This window comes from Podarcis erhardii, assembly GCF_964252035.2.
Source record: "Podarcis erhardii genome assembly, chromosome: 5".
NCBI classification, from domain to species: domain Eukaryota; kingdom Metazoa; phylum Chordata; class Lepidosauria; order Squamata; family Lacertidae; genus Podarcis; species Podarcis erhardii.
Genome location: NC_138509.1, coordinates 80,149,588 through 80,168,813, shown reverse-complemented (window position 1 = coordinate 80,168,813; position 19,226 = coordinate 80,149,588). Strand labels below are relative to the sequence as shown.

Genomic DNA, 19,226 nt, shown 5'->3' with positions numbered 1-19,226 from the left:
AACACCGGCTCCCTTGGCCTGAAAGCAAGATGAGCACCACAACCACATAGTCGCCTTTGGCTGGACTTAACCGTCCAGGGGTCCTTTACCTTTTTTAACCTTTACTAGCATACAAAGCCTTGAATGGCTTGGGACTCGAAGTGCTTACCTTCCCCAGTATCAGCCATCTCAGGACCTATCATCAGCAGTGGAAGCTCTGTTGGTGGAGTGAGTGTTGCCTGGTTGGCACTGACCTGTGGCAGAGCTTCCTCAGTGGCATTTCCCTGTTTGTGGAAATCATCCCTGGTGAGTTGTCTTCCCCTCTCTCTTGATTATTAGCATCCAGGAGGAACTAAAAAACTTTCCCATTCACTCATGCATTTAATGAGTAAATCTAGGAATCTAGATTCTCTGCAACCTTGCAAGTACTAGTTGTGAACCTGTGGCCATTTACATTTTAAAAAATATGTTCTTTATTGTTTTCATTTTATTTTCCTACTTCATTATTTTCCATCCTGGGCTCCTTTGGGAGGAAGGGTGGGACAGAAGTCTAATAAATAAAATAGTAGTAGTTTTATCATAAATTTAAAATCTATCCTTCCCTTTCTTCAAAAAGCATCCATTTCTACTCCACTCCTTCATTTTATCCTGCAAAGTAGGTTAGACTGAGAGATAATGAGCTGACCATGGTCACCCAGTAAACTTTATATCTGAGCAAAAATTTGACCAAGGATTGTCCTTCTCCTAGTTTAATATAGCATGCTAATATGCTAAGCCTTGTTCAGCATTCACCACCCTGGGGCTTAACCCCATGAGGGGTTGTAGGGGTTGTATCTGAGCATAGGACATTGGGAGAGAAGCTTCTTCACTTATTTCCTGCTGCTTTCAGCTCAAAATCACACACATCCCAGTGATGCTTTGATCTGCTAGATCTTCCCTTTAACTTTGGGTAAAGTATAGATAGCAAAGCAGGATGGGGAGAGGGATTTGAAGCTGGAAAGCGACAAGAGTGGAAAGGTCTCACGCTTCCCTTCCTTACTCCCCGATCCACAGCATACCCAAGCTCATTTTGGCTTTTTAACAATGCAGAAAGTTGAGGGTGGCACTCTGCGCAATGTGTAGTTTGAGCTTTAGAGACACAGCACTTGACTGAGGGAACCACCAAGAGAGAGGAAAGTGCTTAGGAAAGTGAAATCCGTCTTGGCCAGAATTCTAATACATCATGCAAAATTCCCCAAAGACATTGAACACGCAGCAACAGCAAGTGCTATTGCTCTCAAATGTATTAGTTGCATAATCATATTACGAGCAGGACAAGGGCTCATAAGAAAGACAAACAAGCTTGTCCTGTTGCTCACGTTCTGTAAAAATATGTGCTAAGTCTCCTTATCGCTATAGCCGTCTCGTTTTTGCAGAACTGGAGCATGCTAATCCCTCGTAGAAAACTTTGGAAGCCCCTTCTACCTCCTCTGTTTGCCAGCTGAGCTTCTGAAGGGCGGGCTTTGCGTCTTCTTTTTTAAAAAAAAAAAACAAAAAACCTTCATGGCTATTTTCTCTTACTGGGAATTCCCTAATGCTGAGGAAGCAGGGGGAAGCCTATCACAAGCTGGCTATCGCTGAAAGTGGTTGCATATCTTCAACCTACGAAAGACGAGCCAAAACTAGAGCCAAAAGTCAGAGCCAAAGTAGAGCTGAAAGCAGAAAACTTGTCGGTTTCAATGCAGTTCAGCTTCAATTATGTACAAAGCTGGGGACACAGAGGATGTTTTAGAAAACAAACAGAGTGCTGGAAGGGAGTGCTGACCCTCACCTCCCATCTTGCCTCCTTCCAGTTGGAGTCATTTCCAGTAATTGTCAGAGCCCAGCAGTGAGACTATCAGGGCAGGACTTTGGGGCAGAATGACCAGGAGGATACTCCATCCTAATCAGGTTCATTGTTTTCACTGTGACTTACTTCCAAGTAAGGAAGTCTGGGATTGCAGCCTTAGTCCTATTGATTTCTACAGTGTTCCACAGCATAGCTGTCAACATTTCCCTTTTCTTGTAAGGAATCCTATTTGGAATATGGGAATTTCCCTTTTAAAAAAGGGAACAGTTGACAGCTATGTTGCACAGGCTTAAGAGCCAGAGTATTGACTTAAATGTTTTGTGCTTTGTAGGGTAAATAACTAGGCCCAGAGAGTCTCAGGTGTGATGAGATGCAATTTTCATGTAAGCTCTCCAAGAGAACATCTGGACTACATCAAAGATTTTGCAGAGATTAGATCTGTACCTATGTGCTTCTGATATGAATCTGATCTCCCCCACTCCCTGTGGTTTGTACAGCATTTGCCATCAGTCTGCAGGGATGCATGAATATGTGCACTGCAGGTATGGAGACAATCATGCAGACAGTGAGGCATGTGCAGTCTGCATGCCACTGTTAATGCTGTCAGCATGAAGTTCTTCAGTCCCACAACATTCCTGCTTCTAGGGTTACCAATTTCTGCTGCTCCTCATAGTGCCGTAGAAACACACTGCTGTTTACGAAGGATATTGACAAGCTAGAACTTGTGCAGAGCAGGACGACAGAGGTGACGAAGGGTCTGGAAATCAAGCCTTTCCAGGAATGGTTGAGAGAGCATAGTATGCTTAGCTTGGGGAAGAGAAGACTGAGATATAATAGTCATCTTCAAACACCGAAAAAACTGTTACATGGAAGACGGAGCAACCTTGCTTCCTGTTGCTCCAGAGTGTAGGACCTAAACCAGTGGATTCAAATTACAGGAGGGGAAATTCTGAATATACATTAGGAAGAACTTTCTGGTGATAAGAGCTGTTTGACAGTGGGTGTCAGGTGTGCATGCAGCAGTGGCGTAGCGTGGGTTGTCAGCACCCGGGGCAAGGCAAGTAATTTGCGCCCCCTAACCCCTGGATTTTAGCACTCGAGTGCGAGAGCGCCCCCCCAGATGTTGCGGCCAGCCCCCCCTGCACCCCCCCACGCTACGCCACTGGGGCTGGGGGCGAGCGAAGGAGCCAACGACCCCCCCCCCTTAAGGCTCAGCAGGAATTTATTAAATTTATTATTTGCGGAGCCCCCGCGGGCCGAGGCAGCCGAAGCCCCCTCCCCTCGGGCGCCTCCCCGCCCCCTCCTCTCCTTGGGCTGTAGGTGGAGCCCGCGCTCCGAGGCGCTCCAGATCCGGGCTTGGCGAGCGCCTCTCCTCCCCCCGGCCTGGTCCGGGGACTTCCAGCCGCGCTCCGTCCTCGCCCGACCCCCCCCCCCCCCGTGGCTGAGACTTGCGCTGAGAGCCGGAGCCAGCGGGAGACCCTCACCCGCTGGGGGACCTTCGCCCGCCCGCCGACTTCCTCTCGGAGGGTTTTGGGGAGCGCAGGGCGCGGCGACGCCCCTCGGAGCTCTCCTCCCTCCCAGTTGGCAGAAGCAGCCGCCGCCTGTGGCTAGGCCAAGGGGATGGTGGCAGCGTCGGGGTGCGGAGGCTGCCCGTGCCCGGCCAGGCATTGGTGGCGGTGTCGGTGCTGCTGCAGAGGCTGCTCCTCCTGCGAGCAGTGAGTGGAGCGCCGCCGCAGCGGCGGCGGCGGGGGGGGCACGCGCGCTAGGGCGCAAGGCTGGTGGCGGGGAGCCCGGCGGGGAGCCCGGCGGAGGAAGGAACTTGTCCCTTCCCTCTGGACTTGCGCCCCCCCCAGATGTTGCACCCGGTGCGGCCGGCACCCCTGGCACCCCCCACGCTACGCCACTGGCATGCAGGAGCCAGGCCCTGTGACCAATAGGCATAGCTGTCAACGTTTCCCTTTTTTAAAGGGAAATTCCCTTATTCCGAATAGGATTCCTCACAAGAAAAGGGAAAAGTTGGTGGCTATGCCAATAGGACTTTGCAGGACTGGGGCCTTCCTAAGTTTTTTCTGAAGAGGCAAGGCGCGGCCTCATAGGTGAGGCCGATTGGTAACTCACAGCACCTGGTGGCAAGAGCTGGGAAGGGATATAAGGTCAGCATTTCTCTTTGGCTCTTTGCCACAGCAACATGCTCCCTACCTTGCTACATTTGGCTTCTTGCTTCCTGATCCTTGAACCTCGGCTTCTTGACTCCCTGCTTCTTGATCCTTGGACCCTTGACTCCTTGCTTCTTGACCCTCGGACCCCTGACTTCGTGCCTCCCTGCTTCCTGACCCTCCGACTCTTGGCTTCCTGACTCCTGGCTTCTGGACCCCTGTTCCTGTTCTCCCCCCCCCCCCGCCGCCGCCATCTTGCCCCCAGTCCTGACGTCCCCTGCCGGGACTTCGATCACCCGTGAACCGGACCGTGACAGTGGAAACCTCAGAAGGTGATGGGTTCTCCTCCATTGGAGGTTTTTAAACAGAGGTTGGATGGCTGTATGTCAGGGATCCTTTAGCTGTGATTCCTGCATTTCAGGGGATTGAACTAGAATGACCCTTGGAACCCCTTCCAGTTCTACAAGTCTATGATTCTATGGAATTAAGAAGACACCAAATACATCTTACCAGTCTATGTAGCCAGACTGGGAACTTGGACTTTCAACAAATTCCTCACCAAAGACTCCCAAGTACCATACTTTTCTGTCTATAAGACGCCCCCATGTATAAGATGCCCTCTATTTTTGCAGACTAATTTAAGAAAATGGGGGGATATGGCACAGAGTTACAACCCCCACTTTTTAGTATGATTTTAAAGGAAAAAGTACGGTAAGCTTAGTAGTCATGGGATCAAAACACATTGTCCTCTTACAGATCAGTAACTGTTTAAAGAACAAGACAGACAGAGAGCAGGTATCATTTGATATTTTTCACAGAGGAGGAACCTGTAGGTGCACTCAAGAATTTCAGTTGAGACTGATGCTTTTAAACTTATTTTAACATCTTGGCTGTGATTCCTGGAAGACCTGCTCCCTGCCTTGCAGGCCTTTTTCCACCTGGGAGAAGGAGTTGAAAATAAAACTACCGATATCCTAATGGGCATTAAACAAATCTATACTTTGCACTTGGAACACTGTGTACAACCCTAGTCACCATACCTCAAAAACAATATTATAGAAAAGGTTCAATTATAACATCTTGTGCTTTTTAGCTTAGAAAGAAAACATGCTTGGGGTATATAAAGTTATGCATGGTGTAGAGAAACTAGGATGGGGAGAAGTTTTTCTTCCTCTCATATAATACTAGAATGTGGGAACATCCAATGAAGCTGAATGTTGGAAGATTCAGAACAGGAAAAACGAAGTACAGTCGTACCTTGGATCCCGAACGCCCTGGAACTCAGACATTTTGGCTCCCGAACGCTGCAAACCCAGAAGTGATTTTTCCTGTTTGCGAACGTTCTTTTGGAACCTGAATGCACGACGGGCCTTCCGCGGCTTCTGATTGGCTGCAGCAGCTTTGTTTTTGAACGTTTTGGAAGTCAAATGGACTTCCGGAACGGATTCCATTCGACTTCCAAGGTACGACTGTACTTCTTTATTCAGCACACAGCTGAAGTATGAAATGCACAACCACAAAATGTAGTGACACCCACTAACTTAAAGGTAAAGGGACCCCTGACCATTAGGTCTAGTCGTGGCTGACTCTGGGGTTGCGGTGCTCATCTCGCTTTGTTGGCCGAGGGAGCTGGTGTACAGGTCAGCATGACTAAGCCACTTCTGGCGAACCAGAGCAGTGCACGGAAACGCCGTTTACCTTCCCGCTGGAGTGGTATCTATTTATCTACTTGCACTCTGACGTGCTTTCGAACTGCTAGGTTGGCAGGAGCAGGGACCGAGCAACGGGAGCTCACCCCATCGCGGGGATTCGAACTGCCGACCTTCTGATTGGCAAGTCCTAGGCTCTGTGGTTTAACCCACAGCGCCACCCGTGCCCCTACCCACTAACTTAGGTGGCTTTAAAAGTGGATTAGACAAATCCATGGTTACTAGTTATGATTGCTGTGTACCACTGCCAATGTCAGAGACCGTATGCCTCTAAATGCCAGCTGTTGCAAATTACAAGTGGGAAGAGTGTTGTGGGGCCCAGGTCTTGCTTGTGGGCATCTGAGAGTCATCTGGTTGACCACTGTAAGTACAAGATGCTGGGCTAGATGGGCCTTTAGTCTGATCCAGGTCTCTTCTCAAGCTTTTATGACATGAATTATTTGTACTCCATTGCCTTCAGTTGTGGAATGTCAATTTTGCAGCTCAAGCAAGGTCTTCCGGGGGGAAAGACCTTTTAATGGAAAATGGAACATGAAAAGGCCAATTGATAAACAGCAAAGAAAACTTGTGAATGGTGATTTACTAAATCTGGGTTTTTGTGTTTTTATTTTAATTTACAACTAGTCCGCCCTATCATAATAAAGCATGTCAACTTCACTACTCTGTTACATTTCATCAGAGACAGCCAGATGTTTTATATCAGTCAGAGAAATTTAGAATGCCGGGCAGTCTGGTTAAAGAAACTTCTCTTTGCTGAGGAATTTTTTTTTTAAAAAAAGGCTTCATTTTACCCTAGCCAATTGAAATAGCATTTTTAAACATTTGTCACAACTACTCAGGAGGTAGGGAAGACCTTATCCATCCTGTCTATCAGTTATTTGGCATAGTTCCCTCAACCTGGACATATGCCAGCTTTTGCTGTAGCTTTCAAAATGCACATGGATGCTCTGAAGGGATTTAAAAAATGGATTGTGCTTTGTACCAAAGACTAGTGAGGATGCAGTTTTGAGTTGCCCATCACTTGATGCCCAAGTCTGCATAATGCTAAACCGTGATTTGTTAAACTATGGTTTGTTAAACCATGACTTTTACTATCCCACCTACGTGGAGTGCCGTTTCCCTGATGGAAATCTCCTCCCAATGTGTGCAAGAAAAAGCAGTGCATTAGATGGACATTTCTGTTATTAGGATATTGTGAGGAAAGAGTTAAGCACCTCTGCCAAATCCAAACTGGAGGCTTATGCAACTGCTTCGTCAGCCAAAGAGAAACATATTTGGAAAGCCAGTCATGGATTTCCCACAGCACATCTACCTTGGTCTGGAATAATTTGTTGAAACAAGAATGGCCGAAAGGCACATGGTTCTACTGAGGCTAAGCAGGCCTAGTCCTGTAAGCTGCTCAGTTAGGAGACTGCTGGGGAACCATGTGTAAGCTTCCTCCCTGGAGGAAGAATCAGGTATCGGTGTGATGAAGAGGCAGCATGGGGAAAACTGGGTTCAGATTGCCTTCCAGTCATGAAGCTTTCTGGTTGACCTTGAGCCAGTCACCGTTGCTTGGCTTCACCTAACCTGAAGGAAAAAGACAGGTTCAGCCAAGGTTTGAGAGGACCACCTACCTCCTAGGATTGTTGTGAGCATTAAATGGACACAGAGAAACATACATGGTATCCTGAGCATGACCCACCTGTCAATTAAAAGGAGCAAAAATGATGTCTAGGGAGGTTGGCAAGAAACATGAGCTGGGGCACAGCCCCTAGTATAAAATAAACAAAATACAAGGATGAAATTCAATTTATCATATTGTCAATCATACACAGCAAGTGTTTTATTATGCAGCTACCTGACAATAATAGCCTGTTATTCTTAAGCTGAAATCCTATGCAACACTTTCTTGGGAATAAGTCCGATCAAACCCAATGAAATTTACTTCTGAGTAAATACAAGCACAGGTGATGTATTAAGTTAGATATATTTTTAAAAATTGCTGGTGCTAAATTCTGGTGAGGGGTTCTTCTCTCCCCCCCCCTTTTTTTTTTCTTTCTCTTTACTTCCACTCATGTAAATTTGAAGTTTACACAATCAGCAAATTTCTCTGGCAGAAGAACATACCCCAGTGACTTCAGTGAAAGGGTTTATGACTTGTATAATTGTAACAGACTGCAGAATATGGCCAAATCAGTGCATATGGGTTAAACAGAGTCTTTTTTAAAAAAAAGAAATTAGCTAGCAAAGAATGTTGTGTTGTACTCTTCAGTATGCACATACCGCAGAAAATATTTTTATAACGTAGTTCAAATATTCTGGTAAGTAAAATGTTTCCAGATGTATTTATTTCCTAACAGATTTCCGGTCAATTGCTTCATGGATATTTATGAAAGTACACAGGCTATGTTACTTTTTAAACAAACACGGCAACCTCCTTGCGATTCATTTAGAAATCATTTGTGTTAGCTCATGCTGTCATTTGTGAAGGAAATCTTACTCTGTGTCCTTTAAGGCGTCAACAAAATCTAGGTAACAATTCCTCTAAAGGGGGAAGAAGAGAAAACTTTGAACAAGTTTCTTGTGGGAGATAAAATGGCATTTCTGTTTTGTCATCAAGCTAAAAGATCTTGTTCTAATAAAATTCAGCCTGTTACAAGAAAGGAATTTCCAACTAAACATTCGAAAAAACTTTCTGACAGTAAGAGCTGTTTGACAGTGGAACAGACTCCCTCGGTGGGTTGTGGACTCTCCTTCCTTGGAGGTTTTTAAGCAGAGGTTGGATGGTCATCTGTCATGGATGCTTTAGCTGAGATTCCTGCATTGCAGGGGGTTGGACTAGATGACCCTGGGTCCCTTCCAACTGATTCTATGAATTTAGCTTCAAAATAATTAGTTTTTCTGGGTTAGTTTTAGGGCATCCTAAAGGACATATGTTCCCCTTCATGGATCACTGCCTTGCCGTGGTGAAGGGGCTTGAAGCTATGGTTTTCCCAGTAGTGATGTATGGAAGTGAGAGCTGGACCATAAAGAAGGCTGATCGCCGAAGAATTGATGCTTTGGAATTATGGTGCTGGAGGAGACTCTTGAGAGTCCCATGGACTGCAAGAAGATCAAACGCATCCATTCTGAAGGAAATCAGCCCTGAGTGCTCACTGGAAGGACAGATCGTGAAGCTGAGGCTCCAATACTTTGGCCACCTCATCAGAAGAGAAGACTCCCTGGAAAAGACCCCGATGTTGGGGAAGATTGAGGGCACAAGGAGAAGGGCACGACAGAGGACGAGATGGCTGGACAGTGTTCTCGAAGCTACCAGCATGAGTCTGACCAAACTGCGGGAGGCAGTGGAAGACAGGAGTGCCTGGTGTGCTCTGGTCCATGGGGTCACGAAGAGTCGGACACGACTAAACGACTAAACAACAACAAAGGACACGTGTTCCTCACTAGATGCCAGATAGCCCAGCAAACAACAGCATCAATCTTCTGCAGTCCACAATGACACCTTCACTTTAGCCTGTCATTAGTACAAAAGTGAAGACCATTCAGTTTGGACTACTCTGCAACACTGAGGATCTCTAAAATAATCACTGTGGGGCAGGGCTGAGAAGCCATTTTCGGTTGGAGGGCCACAGGAGAATCACTTTCCAGGCGATCAGACATAGTGCTCGGTCTGCACTCTGTACAGCTTTTAAAAATTTCATTAGTCAATCACCAAAAAGTTGACTGGAGTAGTTACAGAACAGCACACAGCTTAATTGCTATATTATACGAGACTGAGGGCTTGAATCCATTGCTTATAAACTTTTACTTTCAGTTCCCATTGCTTATAAACTTTTACTTACAGTTCCCATTGCTAGAAGTACTTAACCTTATTTTTATTTTGCAGGTAATAAATTGCACATCAGTCAAGTCTGTTCCTAACAGGGTTGGTGTCTCTCCCCCCCCCCCCCCATTTTCTTTTTTGTAACTTGCCTAGGATCTGGACCATGTGCGGATACATCTGGAAGAAGTGAGGTTCTTTGATTTATTTGGTTACAGCGAGGAAGCAGGGGCTTGGCAGTGCTTCATGTGTAATAACCCTGAAAAAGCAACAGGTAACAAGTTTTTCCTGTAGTAGTGAGATACACAAGTAATAATGTTCAGAATCTGACAGTGCTGAGGGCTGCTCTGTGCAGACGATATGAATTGGGCGACCAAACCATTAATGTCTGTAATGAATGTGTACAAATGGAGACCCACTTACCGCTGCAATCCTAAAACATATTTACAAGGATGAGATCTCCTTGAATTCAATAGGACTTTCTCCCAAGGACAGCTGCTTAGAATTCCACTGTGTATTGCATCTCGGCTGAATGTTTTGGTGGAAATTCACCAAATCAGGAAGCCAGTACTTCTTAATTCAAAGGGCAAACCACAAATCTGTGTGCCACATCATCAAGGTGCTGGAACATTTACATGGGGAGAATTGTGGAAAAGAAAACCCCAGCATTGATATGCACAAATATAATGCAATACTTTATCTCTTTATAGCAGGGATGGGGACCCTTTGGCCCTCCAGATAGTGCTGGAAGTCATGGGCTAAATAACTGGAGGATTTAACTAGTGTGCATATGCAAGTGTACCTATCCAAGTTTCATGTGTCCATTTAAAAATATTTAAGCTAATGAAACCATGCCCAGCAAAGCCATAATAATGATTTTTTATACGTAATTTTCGAAACCTGTTGGTTGGCTTCCCATTGGTAAATGATGAGCTCTAATTCCTATAATGACTTGGCTTGCTTTATTGCTGATTTCTGCTTCTTTGGGGTGTGGCTCAGTTAAATGGACTTACACCAATTATTCTTTTGGGCCAGCATGTTTGCATAAAAACATTTCATGGTTTGGCACAGATGGAGATATGAGGGGAAAAACAGATGCCAATTAAAATGAGTTGCCATCTGAAGATGTGACACTACTGAAATCGTACAGCAGGGTGGAAACAGCTGGCAATTAGGGAGTTTGGACAACTTTCTAATGCTGACTGTTGGCTATTACACAGAGTTGAAGACTTTCTAAATTTTCACTAACATCATCAGAGAGTTTTGCATTTGTGTGAAGTGCTTTTCATTGTATTTTACCCAACTCGGTTTAGCACAAGTCATAATTAATTTTCCAGCATTTTTCAAAGAAAACTGGGTTCATTTTATTCAGCAGCACATCTGCTGAAGGGTATGATCTAGACAGTCATTGCTCGATTAAGCAGTTTTTCTATGCAATCCCTGGACAAAATAAATTAAGACTGAAATCCTAAGCACATCTACAGGGAAGCATGTTCCAGTGAAACTAATAGAACTTGAGTAAATAATAAGTTGCTTACTTCCAAGAAACTAATTATGGGTTTGAAAGGTTTTCCTACCCAATCCTGAGAATTTAACTTACAATAATTTAAATTGAGGACATCTAAATTACCAGTTAAAATCTAAATACAAACTAGGGCTGCTAAAACCCAGCTTACCAAATTTACTAACTTTACTAAATTTCCCATTCCAGGGAAAGGAAACATAATTGTTAGGAGATACAAGACAACCCACGAAGAACAGCTGTTTAGGTGCCTGTGCATTGCAAACTTGAAAATGGCCAGGATCCAACAAATAATTAAATGAAGGGCATTTTTCCATATACTTCTCAAAGAGTAGACCCAATTCCACATCGCAGACTACCATATTTTTCGTCCCATATGGCGCACCAGCCCATAAGGCGCACCTAGTTTTGGGGGGGGAATTATTTCCCCCCCAAGGTGCAAGGCTGGGGCGGGGGAAGCTCGGGCTTCCCCCGACCCCAGCCCCCGGAACAGGCTGCTCTCTGCAAGCCGTGGGAGCCCTCCCACGGCTTGCACAGAGCTACCCGAAGCCCCGGTGCAACTGCTCAGCGCGCCGGGGCTTCGGGATAAGAGGCAGCGCTGCGCAAGCTGGGGAGGGCTCCCGTGGCTTGCGCAGAACTACCCGAAGCCCCGGCATGACTGCTCAGGGCACCGGGGCTTCGGGGTGCAGGTAGCTCTGCGCAAGCCGTGGGAGCCCGGGGGAACTCCCGCGGGCTCCCACGGCTTGCGAATAGCTTCCTGAAGCCTGGAGAGGGAGAGGGGTCGGTGCGCACCGACCCCTCTCGCTCTCCAGGCTTCAGCGAAAGCCTGCATTCGCCCCATAGGACGCACACACATTTCCCGTTCATTTTTGGAGGGGGAAAAGTGCGTCCTATAGGGCGAAAAATACGGTACTTTTACAACTGTTGGACATCTTAAGAACAGTTTGAGGCCAGTGGGGCCTACATAGAATATTATAGAATCATACTTTCCGGACATAGGCAGTAGGCAATCATGGGGGGGAGGCAGTGGCGTAGCGTGGGTTGTCAGCACCCGGGGCAAGGCAAGTAATTTGCGCCCCCTAACCCTGGATTTGCGCCCCCTAACCCTATCCCTAACCCTAACCCCCAGATGTTGCGCCCAGTGTGGCCGGCCCCCCCTGCACCCCCCACGCTACGCCACTGGGGGGAGGGCAGTGAGCAAGATTTGGGGCATCATTTTGTCATGCTTACCCCATCTCCTAAACAAAACATAGCCACAAAAACAAGAGTTCCTGTTTTTAGTGTCTAATGTAAGTCCAGAGGTTCCTTCTCTGGACAATGAGGTGAGTTATTTGTATGGGCTCATCACAGTTATGTCATCGATGTTACATAAGTCCCAGAAGTTCACAGGTGCTTGTTGATCTTTTTTTGGGTTTCAAGCTTTTCTGTATAATATATATAAATTGTAAACTAATGTACTTCTGTATACCTGGGGATAATAGAAACCAATAACTTATTCTTGCATAGTCCCATTTCTTTTCCAAACTAATAGGCACTCTACCATGCAAGTTGTTCAATGGAAAGAATTCCACTAAGCCAGGACAAGCTCCATCCATGGAACTAGGTAGCTGTTTGGGCCCCAGTTTGTTTTTCTGGCTGATCTTACAGACCCAAGTGAAGTATAGGGCAAATCCAGAATGTTGCTGTTTTCATATAGGATTCATTCTCATAGTGACAAATTGAGGTTGGGCAATTAAAGTTGATTTGCCACTCTTCCATAACAAACCTGCTTCTCCTCCAAAAAACTGAACCTTTTGGCAATAAGGGAAGTGGTGGGAAAATGCAATGGAGAGTATTGTATTGGACAACAGGCAAATCTTTTTTCAATCCTGCCATTGTAGAATGTAGAAACTATGACTGGGACAAAATGGCTTCCCTCGTTTTGCAAGTGTCAAAAAGCACCTTTCTGTTTCTGTTATTTTCAGTGCTTCATGATAATACGTTCAACATTCATTTGGTTTTGATGCTGTTCTTCTCAGCACCATTTCTGTTCTTCTTAGCCTTCACTAACTATGGCAGGAACATGTTGTTGGACTTTGATCAGGTCCAGCCACCATCTAGCAGCCCAGGGATGATAAGAATGATATTACAGCAAGTTCTGGAAAGTGGCAAATTCCCAATTCCTGGTTCATGGCTTAATTTGCTCACAGCTGTGCCAACTGATGTACTTTTGACAGTGCTGTGCCAACACTTTGTCACCACAAAAAAGTTGTAAGTAAAATCAATCAATTAAACAGCCATGTGGACAAATGAAGTCAAGTGCAGGAAAAGAAGAATGGAATTGGGAATTGAAGAGTTGTCACTACAGAAACAAAAGTGTGCTAGTCAGCAACGAAACAAATCAGATGTTCCATTTGGTGGATCCTCTTTCAGCAATCTCTCAGGCTGCATCAAATGCAAATTTTGAATTCAGAAAATATTGTTGCAGGCCTAATATTAACTCTTGGGGGAGTAACAAATTACTTTGATTAATTAATTTGGTTGCATGTGCAACTGCAGCTAAATCAATGAGGAATCTAAAGGTCGTTAAAAGCCTGCATTCATAATTTTTCAGTAGACTCCTAACATATTGAATTTCCTAAATGGAATGCTATGTCTGCTTTTGATAGTTCTTAAGGAAAATTGTTCAGCTAAAAAGACATTAAATGTCTGTTTAAAAGGCTTAAATGTATGGTTTTGCCAGTTCCTGTCTCTCTTAGTTAATATTTAAAAGTAGCCACTTTCAAGGATGGATATATCTACGAAAGCATATATATATATATATATATATATATATATATATATATATATATATATCTCCAAACACTCCAGTGTGGAACATATTGAATCAAAATGTTTGACATTAGAAACCTCACTATATTGGGGGCTTTCTTTGCTCATTTCCTGCTGTCATAGCAAAAAAATGAAATGGGTTTATTTTTTGAGTAGTCATCTGCCAGATGGGGAGCATATTATTTTACAGGCAGCTGGACTCCTCACCCTGGAAATACATGTTAGAGACTACTGATATCCATTAGACCCTTTGTCTTCAGCTGATGGGTCGTGACCCACCCTAAGGTGGGTCACACCCAGTGACACTGCAGCCATTTGTGTTGTTTGTTTAAGTTTTCTTAAAAGAAGGAAAAAGCAAAAAAGCAAAGGAAATAAGAAAGGAGGAGGATAGGAGAAATGCAGACTGCAGACAGTGGGGAGTCAGACATGTATATAATCAAAACTAAACGTTTGGTCCTATGTTACAAACTGGGATTGAATGTGAGTTCTGGGTTTTAAAAGGGATTTATGCACTAAAATCTGATCAGAGACATACCAGGCGCAGCTGTGTCCATGCCTCACCCCTTAGCATTTGCTCCCTCATAGTAGTTATTCTATTTCTTTATTTTAGTGCATTTCTATCCGATGTTTTCCTCCAAGGAGCTCAGTGTGGTGTATGTGGTTCACCCACTGGTCCTTTAATCCCTGCGTCTTGTTTCGTGCCTGTGTTGTGTTTTGCTACCAGCCAAGTCTACCACCTCTGAGTGTTCCCAATTTCCAGCTTTCCAAAGATACGTTTTAAAAATTATTATTTATAAAAAAATATTTGTGCACCACGATTCATAAAAAACCTGTTTACAACAGATGTGCGTAAAACCATAAAGTAAAAACAATATATATATAAAAACCAGAAATCAGATTTGATGAAAAGATGTATTCTGTAGGCCTGACAGAATAGAAGAGCTTTCAGCAGGCGTTTAAAAGTTGTCACCGCAGGTGCCTGCTGAATCTCTATTGGCAGATTGAAGACACCAAGGACTTGGTTCCTTGTTGTCGTCAGATGAACTTCGGCAGCTGAGGGAACAGTGCTCCTGCAGGTGATCTTGGTGATCAAGTGGGATGTAAAGGTTCAGGTGGTCCCTAAGGTTCCCTGGGCCTAAGTTGCTCAGGACTTTGTAAATTAATGCAAGGACCTTGAACCAGTGCTTTATGTACTGCAAGGCTGAAGGACCTCTGATCTGCAGGCATAACTAGGCCAGGCTGTTTCAACCAAGCCATGCCCTCCTGCCCCACACTTAATCTCATAAATGTTGTCAAGTGTGGATCCAGATAAAGATAGAGTTTGGAAAACAGAGCTTTGTTGGCCCTGCTGATCAGCTGATTGGTGGTCCCTACAAAGCCCCTTGCACAGCCCCTACCAAGTGCTGTCAGCTGATATTCAGCCCCTGGAAAACCCTATGCTCAGCACTTACCTTGAGTTGAATATCAGCTGACCACCAACACCTGGGAAGCACACTTTGCTGCCCATTCTGCTTGAGTGCAAACTGTGTGAACAAAAGCGGGACACGTGTTGTCATTGTGATGTCAGATGATTGAAAGGTGGTTGACCCTGCCCACATGTCAGACCTGGCCTGTGGGGGTATATAGAGATAATGGTCTGGCCAGTGGGGTGCCCAGCCTGAGAAGTATGGTTTAGGAGACAGCTGTAGGTGACTGAATGATGAGTTCGCACATGTGTTCATCATCCAGTGACCACATCCTCAAATCCCAGGGGCAGAGCTTTCCCATCAGCTCATGTAAGTTGAATACTTTCCGTTGGAAGGAACCAGAATATTCAGCTGAAGACATCATGCAATGTACTTTGACGCATGAGGCAGAAAAGCCCACAAACACCTCGCTCCCTGTCAGCAGAAGGACAACCATCAAATGTATAACAATTTTGCAAACCTTTCATCACACCTCAGATCAGCTCCCCGAGGCCATCTCCTCATTCTTCCTAATGGACGGACCAGCCATGAGTTAGAACAGATCAGATATGCATGTACCAAGCTGGGAAAAAGAAATCCTTAAGAGAGTCCAGGTGAGCAGTGTCAGTGCGGTTCATAATTCTGCCATCTGCCCTGGTCCCTGTGGGCAGCAGATGGGTATTATCTGGAGTAGCTGCTCCAGGAAAAGTGCAAACAGGGTCTGATTCATATAAGGGTAAAGGAAAAGGTAAAGGGACCCCTGACCATTAGGTCCAGTCGTGGCCAACTCTGGGGTTGCAGTGCTCATCTCGCTTTATTGGCCGAGGGAGCCGGCGTACAGCTAGCATGACTAAGCCGCTTCTGGTGAACCAGAGCAGCGCACAGAAACGCCATTTACCTTCCCGCCAGAGCGGTACCTATTTATCTACTTGCACTTTTACGTGCTTTCGAACTGCTAAGTTGGCAGGAGCAGGGACCGAGCAACGGGAGCTCACCCCATCGCGGGGATTTGAACTGCCAACCTTCTTATTGGCAAGTCCTAGGCTCTGTGGTTTAACCCACAGCGCCACCCGCGTCCCTTTCATATAAGGGTAGAATTACACATTGTGAGACATGTCTTCACACTGTCATCATCCTTTTGCTGCCTGTCAGTTATGGTGGAATGAGGAAAACCACAACCTCATGGCATCAGAGCACAGGCTTACATCAAGAAGAGCTCAGCTGGTTCAGGCCAATGGGCCATCTAGTCCAGCACTCTGTTCTCACAGTGGCCAACCAGATGCCTATGCAAAGCCCCCAGGGGAGGAAGGGAAAGGAGAATGTTAGCTGCTTTGAATCTCCTGAAGGGGAGTGAAAGGCGGGATATCAAATCCAAACTCTTCTTCTTCTTCTTCTTCTTCTGAGTGCAATGGCACACTCCCTGCTTGCAATTCCCAGCAAATAGTATTCAGAGGCACACTGCCTCCAATGGAGGAGGGGGGAAATGTAACACGGAGATTCCATTTTGGGTGGCAGCCCCATGTTTTTCGTAAACTTGTAGTTTTGCTCCAAACAGCTTTTCTTATAGGCAATTAAAAGGCAAAACATTTTTAACCAGAGAGTTTTAAAAACAAACCTACTCATGAAATCTCTTTGTGTGGATTTGTAAATTATTATTCGGAACTAAAATAGCACAAGGCACAGAAAGGTTGGGATGATGTTTCCAAGGCCATAAAGTAGTGGTTCTCAAACTTTATTCTCTGGGTCACACTTTCAAAATAAAAATTTGCTCAAGCCAATTTTGTTGTTGATAAGATAAAAAATACAGACTTCCGGAGGCGGCGCGAAGGGCAATGGCTGCCCTTTCCTAACGGGAAGGGAAGCTCCGCTCGAGAAAGGGTCGTCCGCTACGGCGCAGCGGAGACCCGAAACGGAAACCCGCAGGCAGCAGAAGCCTGCGGTCCCGGGACCCGGCGGGCGCCAGCAGCGGCCACCGAAACGTTGAAGGAACCCCGTAAGGGGCTCCGGATCGCGGAGGAGGCTGCGGCGCTGTGGGTCGTTCCGCAATCGGCGGAGTGAAGCCGCGTAGCTGTTGCCAGTGAGCGCTGACCTTTCTTCCTGAAATTTATGCTCTGAAAACAACAACCCGTGAGTAAACAACTGACTGTATGCAATTTGGGACTTTAAAATATTAAATTTGGCTGAAAGCGGAGTGACGAAAAACAGGAAGTCCGTCTTCCGCTCCCATTGAACTTGAACGCAAAGAGCTGGAGGAGTGGAGGCAAAGAGAGATCTTTTAAATTACTTGATCTGAGCACCCATTGAACTTTATTCAAAGTGGAACAATAACTTTATGTGTTGGACTTTTATATTTTAATTTATACGGGGATATCTTTCTCCCTTTGGAGCTACATTTTAACTAAAAACCCCAGGCGCTGGAGCTGCCTGAGAAACTGAGCTGTCAGCTTGCAGTTTGCAGTTTGGATACTTTGAATCTGAACTTTGAAACAATCTGAGAGAATTTGAACTTGCTACTTTAAGGCATTTGGATTACCAGCTTGCACCATCAGAAACACTGTTGCTGTATTAAACCTCAACTCTGCTGAAAAATCTCTTTATTGAAGGTTCTTGGACTTAGAAATCTGACTTTATTTTAACTGAAATTGATTTCTTTCCTGAAATATTTTAAACTCCCCCTAGAGGATTTGGGACCTATAACAGTGACTTTTATTTTACTTTCCCTTTCCCGGCCCTCTGCTGACTGTTACCATCTGGGCTGTGGCTTTCTCATGGGAACAACTCAGCTTGACCTTGACTTTTAGATAACTTTGGAATGAGTGGTACAAGAAGGAGAGGAAGAACTAAACAAACAACTTTGACAACTTTAACCGCAGCCTCACAGGCACGTAGATCATCTGTGCCTACTTTGCCTTCTGAGGTGGAAGCTGTCTCTCTGCCTGTTTCTCTGCCTCGGGCAGGGGAGGGAGAAACTGAGGAATTACAACTGGAAGATATGGCCTCAGGGGCAAGCACTGCTATTTTAGAGAAAATTTTTGAAAAATTGGAATCTTTGGACAAGAAAGTAGAATCTTTGGACAAGAAAGCCGATGAGCAAACATATAAAATTGAGCAGAACACAGAATGTTTAAATAAATTATCTGGACAAGTTGCACAGAATACTCAAGCAATTGCAGAATTGAAGGAGGCTGCAGGGGAAAATCGGAAATTGGCTGAAGATACCAGCCAAAAACTTGAAAATTTAGAACAAGAGGTAAGACCACTCTGCAAACAAGTAGGTGAACATCAGACCTATTTGTCTATGCTTGAACTGCGGAACAGGGAGAGCAATTTAAGGATAAGAGCAATACCAGAAGTGGAAGAAGGCAACCTAGCTGAGTTTTTGACTAAAGAATTTTCCAAATTTTGGAGTTTAGAGGAAAAGGATTTTAAAATTGTTTCGGCTTTTAGGCTCGGAAGACTTCTAAAGAAAGAGAAGCCCAGAGACTGTTTGATAATATTGAGGTCAAAGGAGGAAAGGGATAAGATTTTGGGCCTACACTACGGAAAGTCACTGGACATTTTGGACAAAAGAATTGAGATTTACAAGGATATTCCTAAACAACTGCTAGATCTTAGATCTAACTATTTGGAGTTGACAAGACTACTAAGGAAGAATTCAATCATCTTTAGGTGGGAATTTCCTCAAGGACTATCTTTTACTTTTAGAGGGAAGAAGATCAAAATCAGAACATCAGAAGATAGAGATAAATTTCTGAACGTATACGGAGAGGACCTTCACAAAGGAATTGACCAACTTCCAGGGCCTGAAACACCAGAGGTACCTGCACCCTTGGACCCTGAAGATCTTCTGAATAAGATACCACCCCCTGAAAAATAACCAGATTTATTCAGGATGTCTCTGCAACTTTTGAGCTGGAACATTAATGGCTGCAACATCCCGGAAAAAAGGAGGAAAATTTTTCATATATTAAAAA

At 45.0% G+C, this 19,226-nt stretch overlaps 1 protein-coding gene across 10 annotated transcripts in view; it reads left to right on the top strand.

Annotated features, from left to right (window-relative positions):
• The window catches only part of VEPH1 (ventricular zone expressed PH domain containing 1), a 150,589-nt gene that overhangs the window by 115,263 nt on the left and 16,100 nt on the right, over positions 1-19,226 (top strand). For all 10 annotated transcript variants that reach the window (XM_081862334.1, XM_081862329.1, XM_081862331.1 and 7 more), the window contains one exon: positions 9,631-9,748. In XM_081862334.1, coding sequence (XP_081718460.1) covers positions 9,631-9,748 — 118 coding nt within the window. The remainder of the gene's footprint in view (positions 1-9,630; positions 9,749-19,226) is intronic.